The sequence below is a fragment of the Dinoponera quadriceps genome, unplaced genomic scaffold (genome assembly GCF_001313825.1).
Source record: "Dinoponera quadriceps isolate SergipeBrazil2010 unplaced genomic scaffold, ASM131382v1 scaffold707, whole genome shotgun sequence".
NCBI lineage: Eukaryota > Metazoa > Arthropoda > Insecta > Hymenoptera > Formicidae > Dinoponera > Dinoponera quadriceps.
In genome coordinates, this window is record NW_014555450.1 from 519,932 (window position 1) to 535,360 (window position 15,429).

General features: G+C 48.4%; 2 protein-coding genes across 3 annotated transcripts in view; both read right to left on the reverse strand.

The window, feature by feature from the left end:
- Window positions 1-369, reverse strand: part of LOC106744160 (dynein heavy chain 10, axonemal) — a 29,481-nt gene extending 29,112 nt beyond the window's left edge. Inside the window, 1 exon segment of the mRNA XM_014618654.1 lies at window positions 361-369. Within this exon segment, the coding sequence (XP_014474140.1) occupies window positions 361-369 (9 nt within the window).
- LOC106744305 (mucin-17-like) lies at window positions 156-13,668 on the reverse strand. Of its 2 annotated transcripts, XM_014618964.1 has the most exons (5): window positions 13,547-13,668; window positions 7,692-7,794; window positions 7,538-7,623; window positions 6,032-6,136; window positions 156-5,317 (listed from the first exon to the last, which is right to left on the reverse strand). In XM_014618964.1, the coding sequence occupies exons 1-5, from the start codon at window positions 13,569-13,571 to the stop codon at window positions 1,392-1,394; spliced, it is 4,245 nt and encodes a 1,414-aa protein (XP_014474450.1). In that variant the 5' UTR covers window positions 13,572-13,668; the 3' UTR covers window positions 156-1,391. The 2 variants fall into 2 exon arrangements, with proteins under 2 accessions (XP_014474450.1, XP_014474451.1); XM_014618965.1 differs by lacking the exon at window positions 6,032-6,136.
- Between the last annotated feature and the right edge of the window lie 1,761 nt (window positions 13,669-15,429).

Consider the following 15,429-nt stretch of genomic DNA (forward strand, 5'->3'; position numbering starts at 1 on the left):
CTGGTCAATCAATCCTTCCGAAATAAACTTTACATTTTCTTTTTACAGAATAACCTTTCTTATCTCTTGCTCTATGACATGAAGGCCGCACTATGTATACAATTCATTTTCTCTTTAATTCACATACGCAATATTTCATTCCACTTTCTCAGAGGTTTATTTTCTTATAAGATCGACACAACTTTGCGATTATTTACAATTGATTAGAAGTAGATAAATTGTTACTGTATGCGACTAAGTTTCCGGATTAATCAGTTTCAGAGTGTAATTGTTTCTCGAGAAATCACATTCAGATTAGATTGAATCGCCTTGGAGAAATATTGAACAACACTGAACGGTAAACGAATTGGACGCCACTACCGTTGTCATGGTGAATCAACTGCCTCTCTATGTGGGAGGAGGGTATACAGCAAGTGTTTATCGATTACACGGTTGAAATTTGTATAACGAGATATATATATATATATATATATATGTATTAAAAGGAGAAGGAAGAGTATCAAACTCCGGGTTAGACAAAATATTCATAATGCTAGATACGTTCCCTTGCACGCACACCGGATGCACACGCTGTTTGTTATATACACACACACTCCATCCTCTTGTACATGAGCAAGACCACCATTTTACGACGTGATCCATTTTATTCCATTTTACGACGTGATCCATTGTTTTACAACGCACGAGATCTTATCTATATGGTCACATTAGAAAATACGCGTGATTTCGGCGTGAGGAAAATAGTCACAATGCATCGGTTATTGTGCCGCCTCCTCTTAACTGCAGCTGCATAGTGTATCTTGCGATTATAATATGGACGGAAGATTAATGTAACTTTAATAAACGCACGCCTGCCACACGGAGAAAAATAATTTGCCGACACAGCAAATTTTATGCCGACGCAGCGAGATCTGTCAATCAATACGCGGATAGCTAAAGGACTCGTTAAGAATACCAATTGTCATTCGCTGAATTATTTGGCTGAATTTACAAATCACTTCGCTGTAGGAACAAATCGGTAAGTTTAGGAAAACGATATTTTGTTCCAGCAGCAAATTAACGTGTCCTAAGGACATGTTCACTCAACGGAGTACTTTTTATCCCGACGACAAAGCCCGTTTCTACTCTAATTACCAATAATTTGTTAATTTGATCGTCAACTAAATTTTATCGCCGTCGCAACGAATATGTTTTATTCACAGTAGCGACGATGGATTTTGCTACGACGGTGGAATTATTTTTCTTCGCGCACTCGCCTATTCCTTCAGATAGCAATCGAACGCTGACATTATACGAGTAATCGATAACGATGGGACCGTTCTCATCTCAAAAGCACCCGGCAGATCTTCGACAGACGCTTTCAAATCTTTCACATACGCCCTGGAGATTCTTCAGACGTCTTCTGAACTCTCGTGTCTCCCGGGTCTCAGGGTCTCGTTCTTTGGCGCTTCGTGAGTTAATTGCGCGGCGCTGGATTTGTTTCTGCCGTGGTCGTCGATCAATCCCCCGAGAATCGCCTCCACGTACTCCTCGCGACCCTCGTCGGTGTCGAAGGAGAACCCTAAGGAAGGAACGAACTCGGTCTCGACGATGGTCCTTTCGGACTCCGCCGTCGTGATCGTTCCTTGTGTCGTCGTAGTCGTCGGCGCTGTGGTCGGCGACGTCGTCGTCACCGCCGTCGTTGACCTCGTTGTAGAAGACACCAGCTTTACTCCGGCCTCCTCAGTCACTCGCTCGCTCCCCTTTATCGGCAGACCGGTCTCGAAGTCTAAACTCCTCTGCACCTGCGGCAGGTCGAAGATGAGCGACCGGTGGATCGAGTCACCGCCATACAAAGGCTGCCCGAAGTTCTCCGTCAACTGTTCCAGGATCTCCTGCTTCTGAAATGGCCGGTTGCCCCTGCCGTTTGTCGTCGACAGGCTCGCCTTCGTCGCGTAATCTGGATTTATTCGAGGAGAAACGTCGGGAGACACTCCGAAGGCAACGTTGGTAGTTGTCTTCATGGTATCATCGAAGGAAGGCGCCTTGGAATTCGCATTCCTGAACGTCGTTCTGGCCCGTGATTGATCCAATAATGGATTCGTCGTAATGAACAATGGCTCACTCCCGTCCAGATCCAGTGGCGTCTTTGGCTCTGAGTTGCCAACATTTATCTTCAACATGTCGAATGCGGGCGGCTTGGAGTTGGCTTTTTCGAACGGTGTCTGCGAATAATCTAACAGTGGACTCGTTGTGACGAAAGATTGCTTATTTCGATCCAAGGTCGACGACGTTCTCGGCTCGGCGGTGTCAGCGGGTGTGTTCGAAATATCGAAGACGGAGGCCCTCGAAATGGCATTTCCGGGGGTGGTCTGACCTTGCGAATGATCGAGAAGCGGATTTGCCGTGACGAAGGGCGGCTCGTTCGGGTCGTCTAATTTCCTCGGGGTCTCTGCGTTGTGTACATTCGTTGAGAACGGCCGAGGCAGCCGGTCTAGTTTCAACAGTTCCGCCATGAGCTGAAGGAGATTTAGCATACTCACGTCCGAGTCCTTGGGTTGATCGGCCGTGTTACTTGACGAAACGACGGAACTGCTTACGCCTGCAGACGTGTGACTAATATCCGGCAACCTCGGCGCTTGAGGAACGCCGGTGATTCGATCGTCTTCCGGCTCGACCGACTTGATGATCTCAAAATCGCCCAGAACGGTCGGTTGCTGAGCGATTAATCGGCTGATGAAGTCGTCGGCAGTCGTGTCCAGGTCCTCGTCTTTCTTCACCGAGAAGGACACTTCATACGGAGAATTCCGCCGGTCGATTGTTTCCTCGATCTGCTTCAAGGATCCTGGACGGATCGGGTGCAGCGGACTGCTCGTTGTCGTCGCTTCCGTCGTCTCTCCAACGTTCTCTTCGGGTCTCTTGGTCTGGAACACGCCTCTCGGTGTAACCGCCTTCAACGACGACCCCTCTACATCGATGTTACCGTTGACGGTGACCGAAGATCGCGCGACAGAAGTCGAAGATTTATCGGGGACAGGCGTGACCGGTTTCTCGGACGACCTCGTGGTCGCTTTTGTGCCGATGGAAATTGCTTCCTGCTCGACACTGGGAGTGGAAACTGCCACCTGTGGGACAGCCGAACTCGTCTCACAGTGCCTCGTTCGCCCATCGGATGTTGAAGAGTGGCACGGTGATTTCGTATCTACTTCCGACTGCGCCTGAGCCCTGATGGCGTCCCTGATGGTGAACTGGAAGCCTGTATTGTATCGGTTCAGGGTTTCCGTTTCGCTGCTGTTCCTTAAACCCTGCGCTCTCGAGGACTCCACGCGTCCGTTCGCGTCTCGGTCCGGCGGGACGAAGTCGCCGAAGCCGTCGTTGTAGTCCACGACCGGCGGCACGACGTCGGTCACGGGGACATTCGATCGATCGTGCCACGAGGGAACCAGCCACGGTATGAGCGTGGACGTTTCGATGATCACCCGGTCAGCGAGATGAACCTCCGGACTGGGCGTCGTCACCGGCAAACTCTCGTCCGTGTAGTCGATGTTCTCGTTGTAAACCGGCGACTCGTCCCTACTGCTGCCAGAGAGCGCGCTGGAGAAACGCGGGATTTCGGTGGTCGTCACTCCGGAGTCCCAGGATCTCTTGAAAGCGTCGTCCAGCGTCGTATAGTGCGTCTCTTCGGGGACGTTAATGAAAAAGCCTTCCAGTGGTGGGCGCAAGAACAGCGCTGGTCGGGAAGTCCGGAAGCCGAAGTCCGCTGAGAACTGCTCGTCGCCGAAGCTGGAGACCGATTTCGTCGACGACGAGTTTTGGTCCACCGCCGTCTGATTCTCCTTGGACGAGGAGCGATCGTCAAGCACCTCGTGACTTTTCTCGGCGATTCTCTCAGTCGTGTCAATCGTAGCTCTCGCGGTTGTCGACTCTATCGAGGAGTCGTCGTCTCTTTCTCGGCGGTTCGTCACCGGCGGAGTCGCGCCGTCATCGGAGCTGCTCAGGTACGTCGTGTCTTCGATACCGCCAGCCGTCGAGTTCACGACATCCTCGTAATCCTCCGTCGACCCGTCGCTGCCGGTTTCGTTGGCCACGACCACGTCCGGCTTCTTCAGGATCTGCGTCGAGTTCACGGTGTCGCCGTGAGCGCTCGTCCCCGATGGAGGAAGTGTGGTCAGACCAACACGATCGTTCTTCAACGCTTGAATCACGGGATCCTGTCTCTGCACGATAATCCTTCCGCGTGAATTATTCAGCGCTTGCACGATTCCGACGCTGTCCTTCAGCTCGATGACTTCCGCGCTCTCGTCGTTCCCGTCATCGTCGTTTCTAACAACAGGCTTGTCACTCTGCTGCCTGAACAGCTCGTCGATCGCGTCGGTCACGTTGATCCTGAAATTCGTGCGCGATTTCTCCTCGAAGTTGAGACGCGCCCCGTCCGCCTTCCGTTCGCTCTCCGATCTCTCCGGGTCGTCGTGGTGACGCGCAGTTTCGCTCAAGCTGATATCTTCCGTGTCATCGTCCTGCCGAACGATCGTGGGAGGTGTCACCGGGCTCTTACTGTGCGCGTACAGATGATCAGAGCTGTCCATTAGCAGATCCAGCTTGCTGTAAGCCAACGTTGAAGGCCGATAGGTCGTCGGAACCGTAGGCGAGTACAATCTCCTCGTGGTGGTGGTAACAGTGGGAACAGTAGGCGCGTAGGAGGCCTGTAGCCGATTGGTGAAGCCGTCGGGTCTGCGATAGTCGTCCTGGAACTCATTGTCGCCGGCCGATCGACCCTGATAATCGTGTCGGATGATCGGAGAGGCGTGGTAAGGCGACCGTCCCTTGTCCTCAAGGTGGAACTTGCTCTGATACACGGAACTGGTCTTCGCCAGTTTTTCTTGATAACGACTGTAGTCAAGAATCTGACGATCGTTCCGCTGCGGGTAGTCCTCGAAGCCGCTCGGCAGGTCGTTCCCGGTCGCGTCGACGGCAGGGTAATCCGTGATCCTGCGGAATCCGGGTGTGTAGCCCAGAGTTCTACCACCTAGCGTGGAGTAGTCGACGATCCTGGCGCCGCTGTCGGGATCCACCAGGCCGTCCTTGGTGACGTCCTCGGTGGACTGCAGGCTGATCATCGCGTACGCGTTGCGGATCATCTCGTCGTCGTCGATCTGATAGTTGTTACGGTTCACCCCGAGGTATCTGTTGGTGGACGAGCAGTCGACCTTGGTCCACCAGTCGCAGGTCAGCAGCTTCTGGCTAAAAGTCGAGCCTATCGGGCAGAGAAACGAGGAGACCAGCACGTCGTGACACACGTGGAAAACCTGACACCCGGCCGCCTCGTCGGCGTAATAGCCTGTTGAGCGAAGTGAATTCGAATGAATTAGAAATGTCTTATGTATATCGTGACATAATACATATAGATTTCGTGGCGGCTTACATAACGGATTACACACGTCTCGTCTGCGCATCGTCGGCTCCTCTCTTTTTGTGCACTCAATCTCTCTCTTCGCGCGCCGGATTATCTAATATCTGTGGTGGGCGAGAGAGAGAGAGAGAGAGAGAGAGAGAGAGAGAAGCGAGATCACGTCGACGGCATAATAGCGTAGAGAACATTCGCGCGCCGCAGAAAGTTGGATGTTCATTACGCGTCATTACCGACAATGACAAACGGAAGAACGATTACGGTTCTTTAGCGCATCTGTACGGCCGTCAAGCATACCGTGCGATATTCCCACTCTCGGGCGCGAAATCTCGTTTGAACAATCGGCCAACGAAACAGGATTGTACACACCGCAACGGTGTTAATAATTTCGCAGTGCCGATTCCTTCATTCTACATGACGTCTCATTTGTGAGGCACTGTTGATTGAACGCTCGCGAGGATTCGGTCTCGTAGTAAGGTTTATACGGTGTAATTGGTGACTATGAGCTCATACGCTAAACGAAGGCGCTTTGCTTTCCCACGTGACCCAAACAAACGCGGTGCGCCGGTATTTCTACGTCGTAGAGCGGACAACGATTGCTCCGAGGTATGCGACGAGCCCGCGTGATTTATTCCCTGTATTTACCGCGTGAACGTCCTTCGCACGTGAATCCCGTCTGAGGTAATGTCGAGTAGGCGGGATAGTCGACGCCTGGCTCACCCGGCACATTTTTCCTGATGTCAGATAGATCTGCAATGTACAAACGGTTTCTTCATTTCGCAACGATTGAAAGGGTTTCGCGCCGTTTGAGGAACCGCTCTTATTTCGACAAGTTGTCCGAAACATTCCGAAAAGCGATTATCGCGTTCTCAGACCGTATAATTGCGAGAGATTTCAGTTGTTCGCAACGTTTTGGTGAATCTTTCGTATGAAGCGCAGAAAAAATTAAAAACGAAATAAATCAACAGAAATATTTGTATAGTTTTTACAATATTTAATATTGTAAGAAAGCAAATTATTGAAAAATCGCACACGCCTTGACCTTTACCTTCCAATTATCGATTCTTTTGCTTAGATAAAAAAATGTTAACGAAACGGTAAAACTGATGATTAAAGCAGTGTTTATTTTTGACGAGTGATAATTATTATATAATTGTCTTCAATATAATAAAGAAGGTCAGAATGAAATAAAGTATCCATCCGTGAGCACGTGTCTTATTGAACGTTGATCATCGGGATTGCAGACATCACGATGATCCGTGATATTTAAAACTTCGCACTTATCGCTCGTACGAACATTCGCAGATAACGTCTGGTAATTTGCCGGATCCGTGTGGCCGGTGAGATTTTGCTTGACCTATCCGCGCGAGTAGTTTTTTCTTTTTTACAATATAAACGTCGCGTCACCTTTCACGCGAGTGATAATCCATTCGCCTCATCGAACCGTGCGAATTAAATACTCGCTCGCGTGCATTCGATCGATCGTGTGCATTTGCGACGGCGGTTAAGAAGATAACTCGAAACTCCTCCCAGATAACGAGGATAGTTTTTACGAGTGTAGCGAGGAGCAAAGTCATGATGAATAAAATCGTGATTTCCATAAAATCGCGCCGTTTGCGCCGTGAAGCAGTCTCCGGCAATTATCGACGTGCCGACATCGATTCTCCTTTCAACTTCACGCGTAGGTTTAATTGTATGATAACTGTCCTACCTCAAGAATACTCACGTCATGCAAAGAAAATGATTGCGAAATGTACAAACGAATAATGCGAATGTCCATTTAATATAATATTATGAAACTTATTGCCGAGCACAAAAGACACTCGAGTCGAGGATTCGACGGCTCGAGAAGTCTTGAGAACCCAAAGTCGAGAAGAAGCGACGCGGAGAGTTCCGAAAAAGAGATATGAAAAATGAGAGTTGCGAAAAAGCTCCCGAGTGCCAAGATTCAAGAGCGAAGGTTTATGAAACGCGGGATTAGAAAAAGATTCAAGAGTGAAAGTTTACGAGACGCGAGATTAGAAAAGAAATATCGAAGGGTCCGCAAATCGTCGAATATCAACGGCTCCAGGAAGGAGTTCAAGGATACGCAAAGAATCCAAGAATACGAAATGAGCTCGCGACGGAATAATAAGTAGTTGCGACACTCACCCGTCACGTGGTCGTACGGGTCGTATTGACCACCCGCGGAACCGTAGCTGTCGAAAGCACCTTCCTCGTTCGGGTCGAAGTACTTCCTGCAAAAGCGGTTTCATTAAAACGCATCGTCGTGCGTTCGGAAGGTGTCGCTTGGAGGCAAACGTACCTTCCTCTAGTTCCGTCGATCGCCCTGCGTGACAGGAAGCTCCTCCTCGGGATTTCATGTTCGAGACTCCGCTGAACGTTGCACAAGACCGCCGTCACGAGACCTGCTCACGAAGGAGAACATCCTTAGAGACCGTGAAAGATGCGCGTGAATGGATATTACACATTGCACCACCAGTCATTGAAGCGAGAGCTCGCTTCATAAGCCGACGATAGGACGTACGTCTTCAAAAGGATGCGAAGGATTTCGATAACAGGAGAAGGAAGGCAATCGGCGAGGAAGATAAGCTAGCGAGAGCCGTCGCTGGATTTTGAGCGCGACAATTTCAATCCAGCGGTAGGATAAAATTGTTCCGACGGTTTAACGCGCGTGCCGGATTTATTTTCCAGACTTTCAACGCGCGTGGGGTATCGTACAATAGCCACCTACCACGTTGAACTGCCATTTCATCCTACATAAATAATATTTTTCATATTAATCATTCCCTTCTAAATTCCCCACGCCTTGTGGAAAACTTTTAGTAAATGTCGCAAAAAATATTACGGAAGATTTTAACGGAACGAGAAAGGCTTTCTCGATCAAGTCGGCTTTCAACACGCGCAGATCTAACGTACGTAGACACGCATTCACGTGGAAAATTTCTGGCGTAAAATTTAACGGAAACAAAGCGGTTATGTGAGACCAGTACTACTACTGGTAACAATAGTCGGCCACTGCCACATTTTTATTCAGACATTGTGCAATGTGTATAGGATAGATTAGACTTATGTAAGTTTTGATTTACTTCTATACAGAGAAAGAAATTAATCTAAGCTCAAGGCTCGTATTCTCACATTAAGCAAGAATATATAATCTTACGTGAAGATGAACTCGTTCCTACACGAAAAAATTCTACATAGTTCCAGTTAAGATATATCCGTGTTATTCAAGAATAATTTTCATGACGAGATATTCGATGGAACGAACGATGTCTTCGAATGAAGAGTTGTATCTGTTTGAAAAATACGAAAGAATGTAGGATTTGGTGAAACCATCCACCTACGCAGGGCTGGCTTTTGGATTTCACAGGGACAATGAGACCGTCGGATTCTGACTCCTCGGTTCGCGATCCTTGAATAGCCCGTGATTGCGACGCTCGCTAAATATCGTTCGATTTCGGTTTCGCAATCGGACGAGTCTGGCGTGAAAGGTCGCCCGGAGCGGGCCATCTTCGCGCGCTTTTACGAAGTCGCGCTTGAATTCGATTCGGCTACGATCGATTAGGCAAGGTAGCTCTTAATCCTCGATGACCATGAACGATCGCAGCCGTTACGACTACAACGGAGCGATCGACCCCGAAGAGCCTTCCACAAGAAAAGCGGGAACACGAGTCTCGCCGGTTAGATTTTATCTCGCTGCGAAATAAGTTCCTCCTTCATAACTCCTTCAGAATTCGCGCTTGAGACGATCTGCAAGGAGGTGCGTTGGACGGTGTTATTATCGCGGTTGCGAAGTCTCGCGTTTCTCGCGACTCCTCGAAGGTTTTCCCCTGAAAAGGAGACGCCGCGCGTTCAGTTAGTGACATTTCGAAGAGCGCAGAGCGAGATAATTGTCAATATGTTATGTAAGAGGATTCGCGGGGGCTCTCGTTGACCGTTCGAGCGATGACGGTGAAGCCGCGTTTTCCCGGCCGCGAGACTCCAACATTATCCATCCTACCTCTGCCCGACGTTTCTCCCGACAGCACTGAGAGGATTAACGTCGACTTTAATTTCCAAGCGCACTCGATAAAGGAATTAGCTCTGATTAAGAGGAGTCCGCTTCGCAACATAACTTACATAAGTGATAGTGTACATTGAATGTACACTACCAACACTGTCTTCAAATCTTTTTTTTTTTCTTTCCGTCAAGTTATAATCGTTCGTAGGGAAAACTTTCTTTGAATGACTCGAAGCGCGCTCTGGAGAGTAGCAATTATGGCATCTCCGGCCAGTCAAGATGTTAGTTACAATGCACAGCTTTGATAACGCCTCGTGATCCGTCCGCCGTGGAGGAGTTGCCGAGGACGTAGTCTCCACGTGACTACACATACGGCCGTAATTGAATACGCAAAATCCTTCGAAAGGCCAATCGGTCGATTAACTTCGAAGTGATGTTCTCGGGCACACGTGCTTCGCCATTGTCGCTGCCATTTTCACCGTCGTCAATGGCATTAAAATGGCCCAAAGGCCACGAGGACGACGGAGACCGTCGTGATAGAGCGAGGCTTATTCGGTGCTACAAGCCGGCCGATCTTCGCGTGAAATCGCGCACGTGAATGATTTTTCTCACCGTGCCGTCGATCTAACGATCGGATCAGACGCGGAAAGCGCGCCGCTTTTCCTCATGCGGGACGAGGAGCGCGACCTCCTCGGGAAAAAATGCCGAGTTTACGGCAGAACGGGCCGAATAATTAGCAGCGGGAATTTCCGCCGGCGAGAAAGTGTCCCCTCGCGAGCGCGTTCTTTGAATATTCGCGGGACTGAAGTCCGAGACAAATCGGATTTCACGGTGCCACTTAAACCAGTTCCGACCGGCCAATTTGGCGGGTGGCTGACGGTGTCTTTTTATGCGGCATCCGCAAGACAAATATCTAGAAACTGGTATTCGGGGGACCAAGGACCATTGCGGAACTAATGAAGAGCCACGTTAAGAAGCCGTTTCTCTGGAACAATAAAGCCGATGTTTATCGCCCAGCTCCGATCCTTTTCACGTTCAACATTCGATTTCTGAATATTCCTGACATGATAACACGCCACCCCCCGGTCGAATACAAAATTAATATCCCTCGTTTCCTTGTGTCTTTCCACTTTGTCAATTCGTCAGAATATTAACCCTTTGTTAGCACACTTATTTTTATTTTGCTGCTCAGTTTGGTACACTGAGCCTGCGAGACCAGGTAGTTTTTCTGATATGCTCTTGTTTAAGTATCTACAGATGTGCGCATCCTGTGTAGATATTATAGTTCTGAATGTACAAAAAGTAAATTTAAAGAAATTGTACCAATTACTTTTATTTTTTTTAAATAAATAAATTATTTATAAAATAGATAACTTTTTTATTATTTGTTTATTAGATAATCTTTTTTTTTTTAATAAACAATTTAAGGTATAACGAAATGATGCATTGATTCAACAAAGAAATAAAAAAATTTCGCATGTTTCAAGATGAGATTTCCATGTTTACATGTGCAATCGTTTCAAGATGCAACAATTATGTATTATGCAACAATTATGCAATTCAAGATGCTACAATTATATATTATGCAACAATTACGTAATTATGGTATCATGATTTTTCGCTCGCGTCAGTTTAATCCACGAGTGGCGAAGTAGGGTGAATAAAAGCATACTGTTCCAGCGGAGGCATCAATTGCTGCGTAATTTCGCGTTTTTCGGCTGACGCGAGATCGAGAAATCGTCATAAATTCGCGGGACACTCGAGCAGGAACAGCAGGCGAATCCGTACAAGAGGAAGTATCAACCCGTCGAGCATGTCCAACAGCATTAAATCAAAACGTCGACGTGTTTCACACGACAGCAATGAGATTATTTACGGCAATCGTCGCGGTTTGCACGGTGCCTTTACAAATTGCGCGTCCGACGCGTCGGTTTGTCGAAATAATGACAGAAAAGAAGGAGAAACGTTATAATCTCGATACATAGCGCTTCGTGAGCCAAAGATAGAACATCGTGAGATCGAGTTGATCTAATTTATGAGCGCGCGTCACCGCGTCGTTTTTTTCAGTATTGCGCAAATGTTCCCCGCTCGCGATTGCATGAATGGACCGTCGCGGACACGACGCGGACAGGTGGCTCGCTTGATTATAACTCGATCGCTGATGATTGATTAAATAAACGCTACTGACGTTAACTGACGAGAATTCGCGAGGCTACCTGATTGCCTTTTGCGTAATCTTGGCATGTACATTATGTATCGGAGAAGAGTACAAGCAGAATCCTCACAGATTGACGCATAAATATTCCACGACTTTAGTTTTTACGCGACTATCAGCTTCGAGTCACCGTGCTCGGTAATTGGTATATCCATTCGCGGTAATGACAGTTTATTTTACGCACGTGTACGTTGTGTCGTGCGTGAATGTATGATTTTCGATTTCGATAGTTCATTTGAATACTTAACGCGAGCTATGCACGCAAAGAAACTGCTGGAAAACAGCGATATTATCTCCACTATGCCGTTTGATCCGAAACGGTCGTACGGTAAATTGCGACTTTGACGTACAGTACGTAACATATCGCTGAATATGTTTTCGTATTGATAGAGAAAGCGAGAAAGGTTTTTCCCATATGTCATCGGGAGTCGGAATGCGGTTGCATGCGTGCGAAGATTCAAAGATCGCAGCAATACCGAACGTTTCGAAATACTACGGACTCTCTTCGGTACGACGATGATTCTCTTACGTTATGACGAAGACGCTTGGATCTGTTCTTATAATTCCTTCAGTTATGAAACAGCTGAAATTAATCAAATACCTCAAATACATTGCCAATCGTCTCCCGCTTCACGATCTCAATCGATCACTATTTGTGTCTAAATCGATCTATGGACAGTAAACACTAATTAATAGTAACATTATATGAATGTTATAATTTTCCATCCAATAATGTAAGTGTAATATAACATGTACATAACATTTACGTTATTCAGCGGGAAACTACAACATTATTGTAATTTTATCGTTAGTTGGTGTTCACTAGATGTTTTATAGAACTATTCGTCCTCGCTTCAGCGTCGCGACGTTGAAGATGCTTAAATTTTCCCTTCGACTATGACGTATGCCGAATTCGAGAATAAGCTCAGTGTACCAACTCAAATAAATTACTAATCATCTCCCGTTCCACAATCTCACAATGAATCAGCACTTGTGTCTACAAATAAATCGACCAATATTTCATAAAACTTCAGATTCTCTTCAATATCGCGACGCCGCAGACTCTTAGATTCACTTTTCAAATTCCTCCAATTATGAAGTAACATTCTCGAAACTGACAAAGTACTTGATAAATTACCAACCGTTCCTCATTCCACAATCTCAATGAATTACTTACGTATCTTTAAATCGATCTATACTTCATAAAACTTCAGACTCTCTCTTCATCATCACGACGCCGAGACGCTTAGATTTATCCTGAGAATCCCTCCAATTATGACGTAACAAAGTACTGAAAATAAATTACCAATCCTCTCCCGTCTCACGATCTCGGCGAATCCCCACTCTCCGTAAACCGATCTACATTTCATCAAACTTCCGAAAACTCTCTTCGGTGTCGCGACACTGGAGATGCTTCAATTAGTCCCTCGAATTCCTCTGAGTGTGAAGTACTTTTGCCGGGATCGAGAAACTAGCAAATAAATAACCGACCGTCCCCCCACAATCTCAGAGAACCACCACTTGCGTTGAAATCGATCTACGTTTCACAGAACAGGGGTACCTCGAGACGCTACATCACGATCTCGCATCACGGAGCGGCGCTCGCGGAGACCCTCCGCGAACCATCCTCGGCACCGAGTCAGCGAGTTCCCACAGATGAGTTAACCGACTCACGATCCGGCGTGATACGAGAGATAAAAAGAAACGACTCGGTTCTCCCGGTGGACGGTGGAAACAGCTCGATCGACGCATCAATGAGCTCGTCGGTCTCACCTGCGGCCGTAGACTAACGAACGAGAGGGCGATCACTGTCACACGTGTGCGAGCGACGGCCAGCACAATAGCGGTCGGTCGCCGCGGGCTCTCCGGAGGATTCGCGCGACCCGGGTTCCCACGTGCGTGTGCTAACGGAGCTGGGCTCTCACGTGGAGAGGACACTTACACAGAGTACGCAAGCTAATCGGCATTTTGTCCGGCGTTGCACGGGCGGCGTGCGGACGGCCGGGCCCCGACGACGTTCGTCCACCGTGAAAAGCGACGGATGCACTGCGCCTCGGCGCGATCACCTCGGCTCGACTCAGGCTCTTCCTCTCGAGCGGGCGCTCGTCGTCGCGTCTCCTCGCCGGCGCAGTGGAGGGATCCCCGGCTCCTCGTGAGACCTCTTACCTTTCTTCTCTCACGGGGCCCTCTCACCTGCGCCTATCCGCGTTTGCCGCTGCGGGCCATCCCTCGCGAGGAGGAATTCCGCGCGGGTCGCGCCTCTCGCCGGAATCTCTCCGTCTCGAGTGCGTGGAGAGGACCTCGCTCTGCCTCCTCCGAGAGACGGCCGGTTCCCGGACGACTTAGTCGGCATGTGGTAGTACTTTTTGCGCGTAGGTGAGAGGGGGAAGTTCAACGGTTAGTTGCTTTCGGATGAGGGGGCAATAACGAAACGTTTCTCCCGCAAGAATGTTCGAGCATTTTCGCGGTGCGTCGCCCGAAAATTTGCCAACGGTTATGAAAGACGGCGACGTAGGGGAAATCGAGGGTCCATGCCCGTGACGTTTAGAGGCGCGCGTAATTGGAAAAGAGGAGCGACGCGTTATATAAGTTCGATGACATTGCATCGGTCACGCGCGCACACGTGGCCGAGGGACCGTTTTCGCCTTTTGCATAACCGGTGATCTCGTCTCTCCGGCTTTCCTCTCGGCACAGTGACCAGCTGCGGTAAGTCATACGCCATTTTCACCGGTGTACAACTTTTCGAGGCCGTGGCTTCTCCATTCGCCCGTGTACGAACGTTATAACGGGTCGACGGTCGGTATCTTAATTAAGCGGCCGCTTACGTGGCCGCACGGCTTTTTGCTTAATTAAATTGTTCTCCTTTTATCTTACTGCGAGCAAGGGAGGAGGGAGGAGGGGGCGCTCGCGTGGCGGAGCACACGGGCGCGTTTGTTGGGCTAAAATTAGAGCGGCACTTTCGTGCGGAATGTTAATGCAGGGCGTTGCGTATAGAGCTCGTAACAAACGAATTCGACGACAAATCTCAAGGTCTAATTAAACAAATACGTGGAATTCGTGCGCGCACATCTGGTTATAAGTAAAACCCAGCAATTATACACCAGAAGATGTGAAACCGACATTTAATTATACCCAGAAGTTATCTTAAATCAAATATTATCGAGTCGTTGATTTCGTTAATTGCGTTATCGAAGGTGCTCTTATATCCTTTTTTTTTGTCAAGAAAGAGGTGTAACCCTTTCTCGACAAAAAGCGACGGTTAAAGGAGAAAAGTCACTGGTTTCGTTAATTTATTATCGAAGGAACTTTTATATTTCTTTTTCTGGAGGAAGAATTATATCCTTCCCTCGATGAAAAGCGACGGATAAGAGAAAGGTAATCTCTTTTCTTATCACGTCTCGAGAGTGACGCGTGAGCCGTAATGAAGCGTAAATCCGTACCTGCCGCCGAACGTTACGTGAAGCCGGTCAGTGGGTACGCACTGCATTCTCACGTAACCCACAGCCGAGATGCTGGAACGAGCGAATGATGATGACGCTCTCGTGCTCGTCCCTTTCGCCGCTTCTCATCGCCGTCAGGTGACTTACAACGGTGCGCAACCATTTACGACGATGCCGTTGCCGCGCTTTCATGCAGAACGGTACCGTTCGCTCTAATGGCGAGCGACGGCGACCGGCAAAAAGTTTTATTGTGCATCTTGCGTCACGCGGCTCCCCCAGAGCATATTATTTGCGGTAGCGTGAAAACGCTCGTCTACGAAGCTCGTCGGTATCGCCGCTCCTCCGTGATAGAATCCCGCCATTTTTTTCCTTCCGCGAGACTTTC

What these genes read in the sequence shown, in the direction of transcription:
- LOC106744305 (XM_014618964.1), bottom strand. Translation starts at nt 13,571, where the DNA reads ATGCCGATTAGCTTGCGTACTCTGT. An exon ending in CCCGTACGACCACGTGACGG is followed by an intron (nt 6,137 to 7,537) that starts GTGAGTGTCGCA and finishes TGTACATTGCAG; the next exon opens with ATCTATCTGACATCAGGAAA. An exon ending in GTGCGAAGGACGTTCACGCG is followed by an intron (nt 5,318 to 6,031) that starts GTAAATACAGGG and finishes TTCGCTCAACAG; the next exon opens with GCTATTACGCCGACGAGGCG.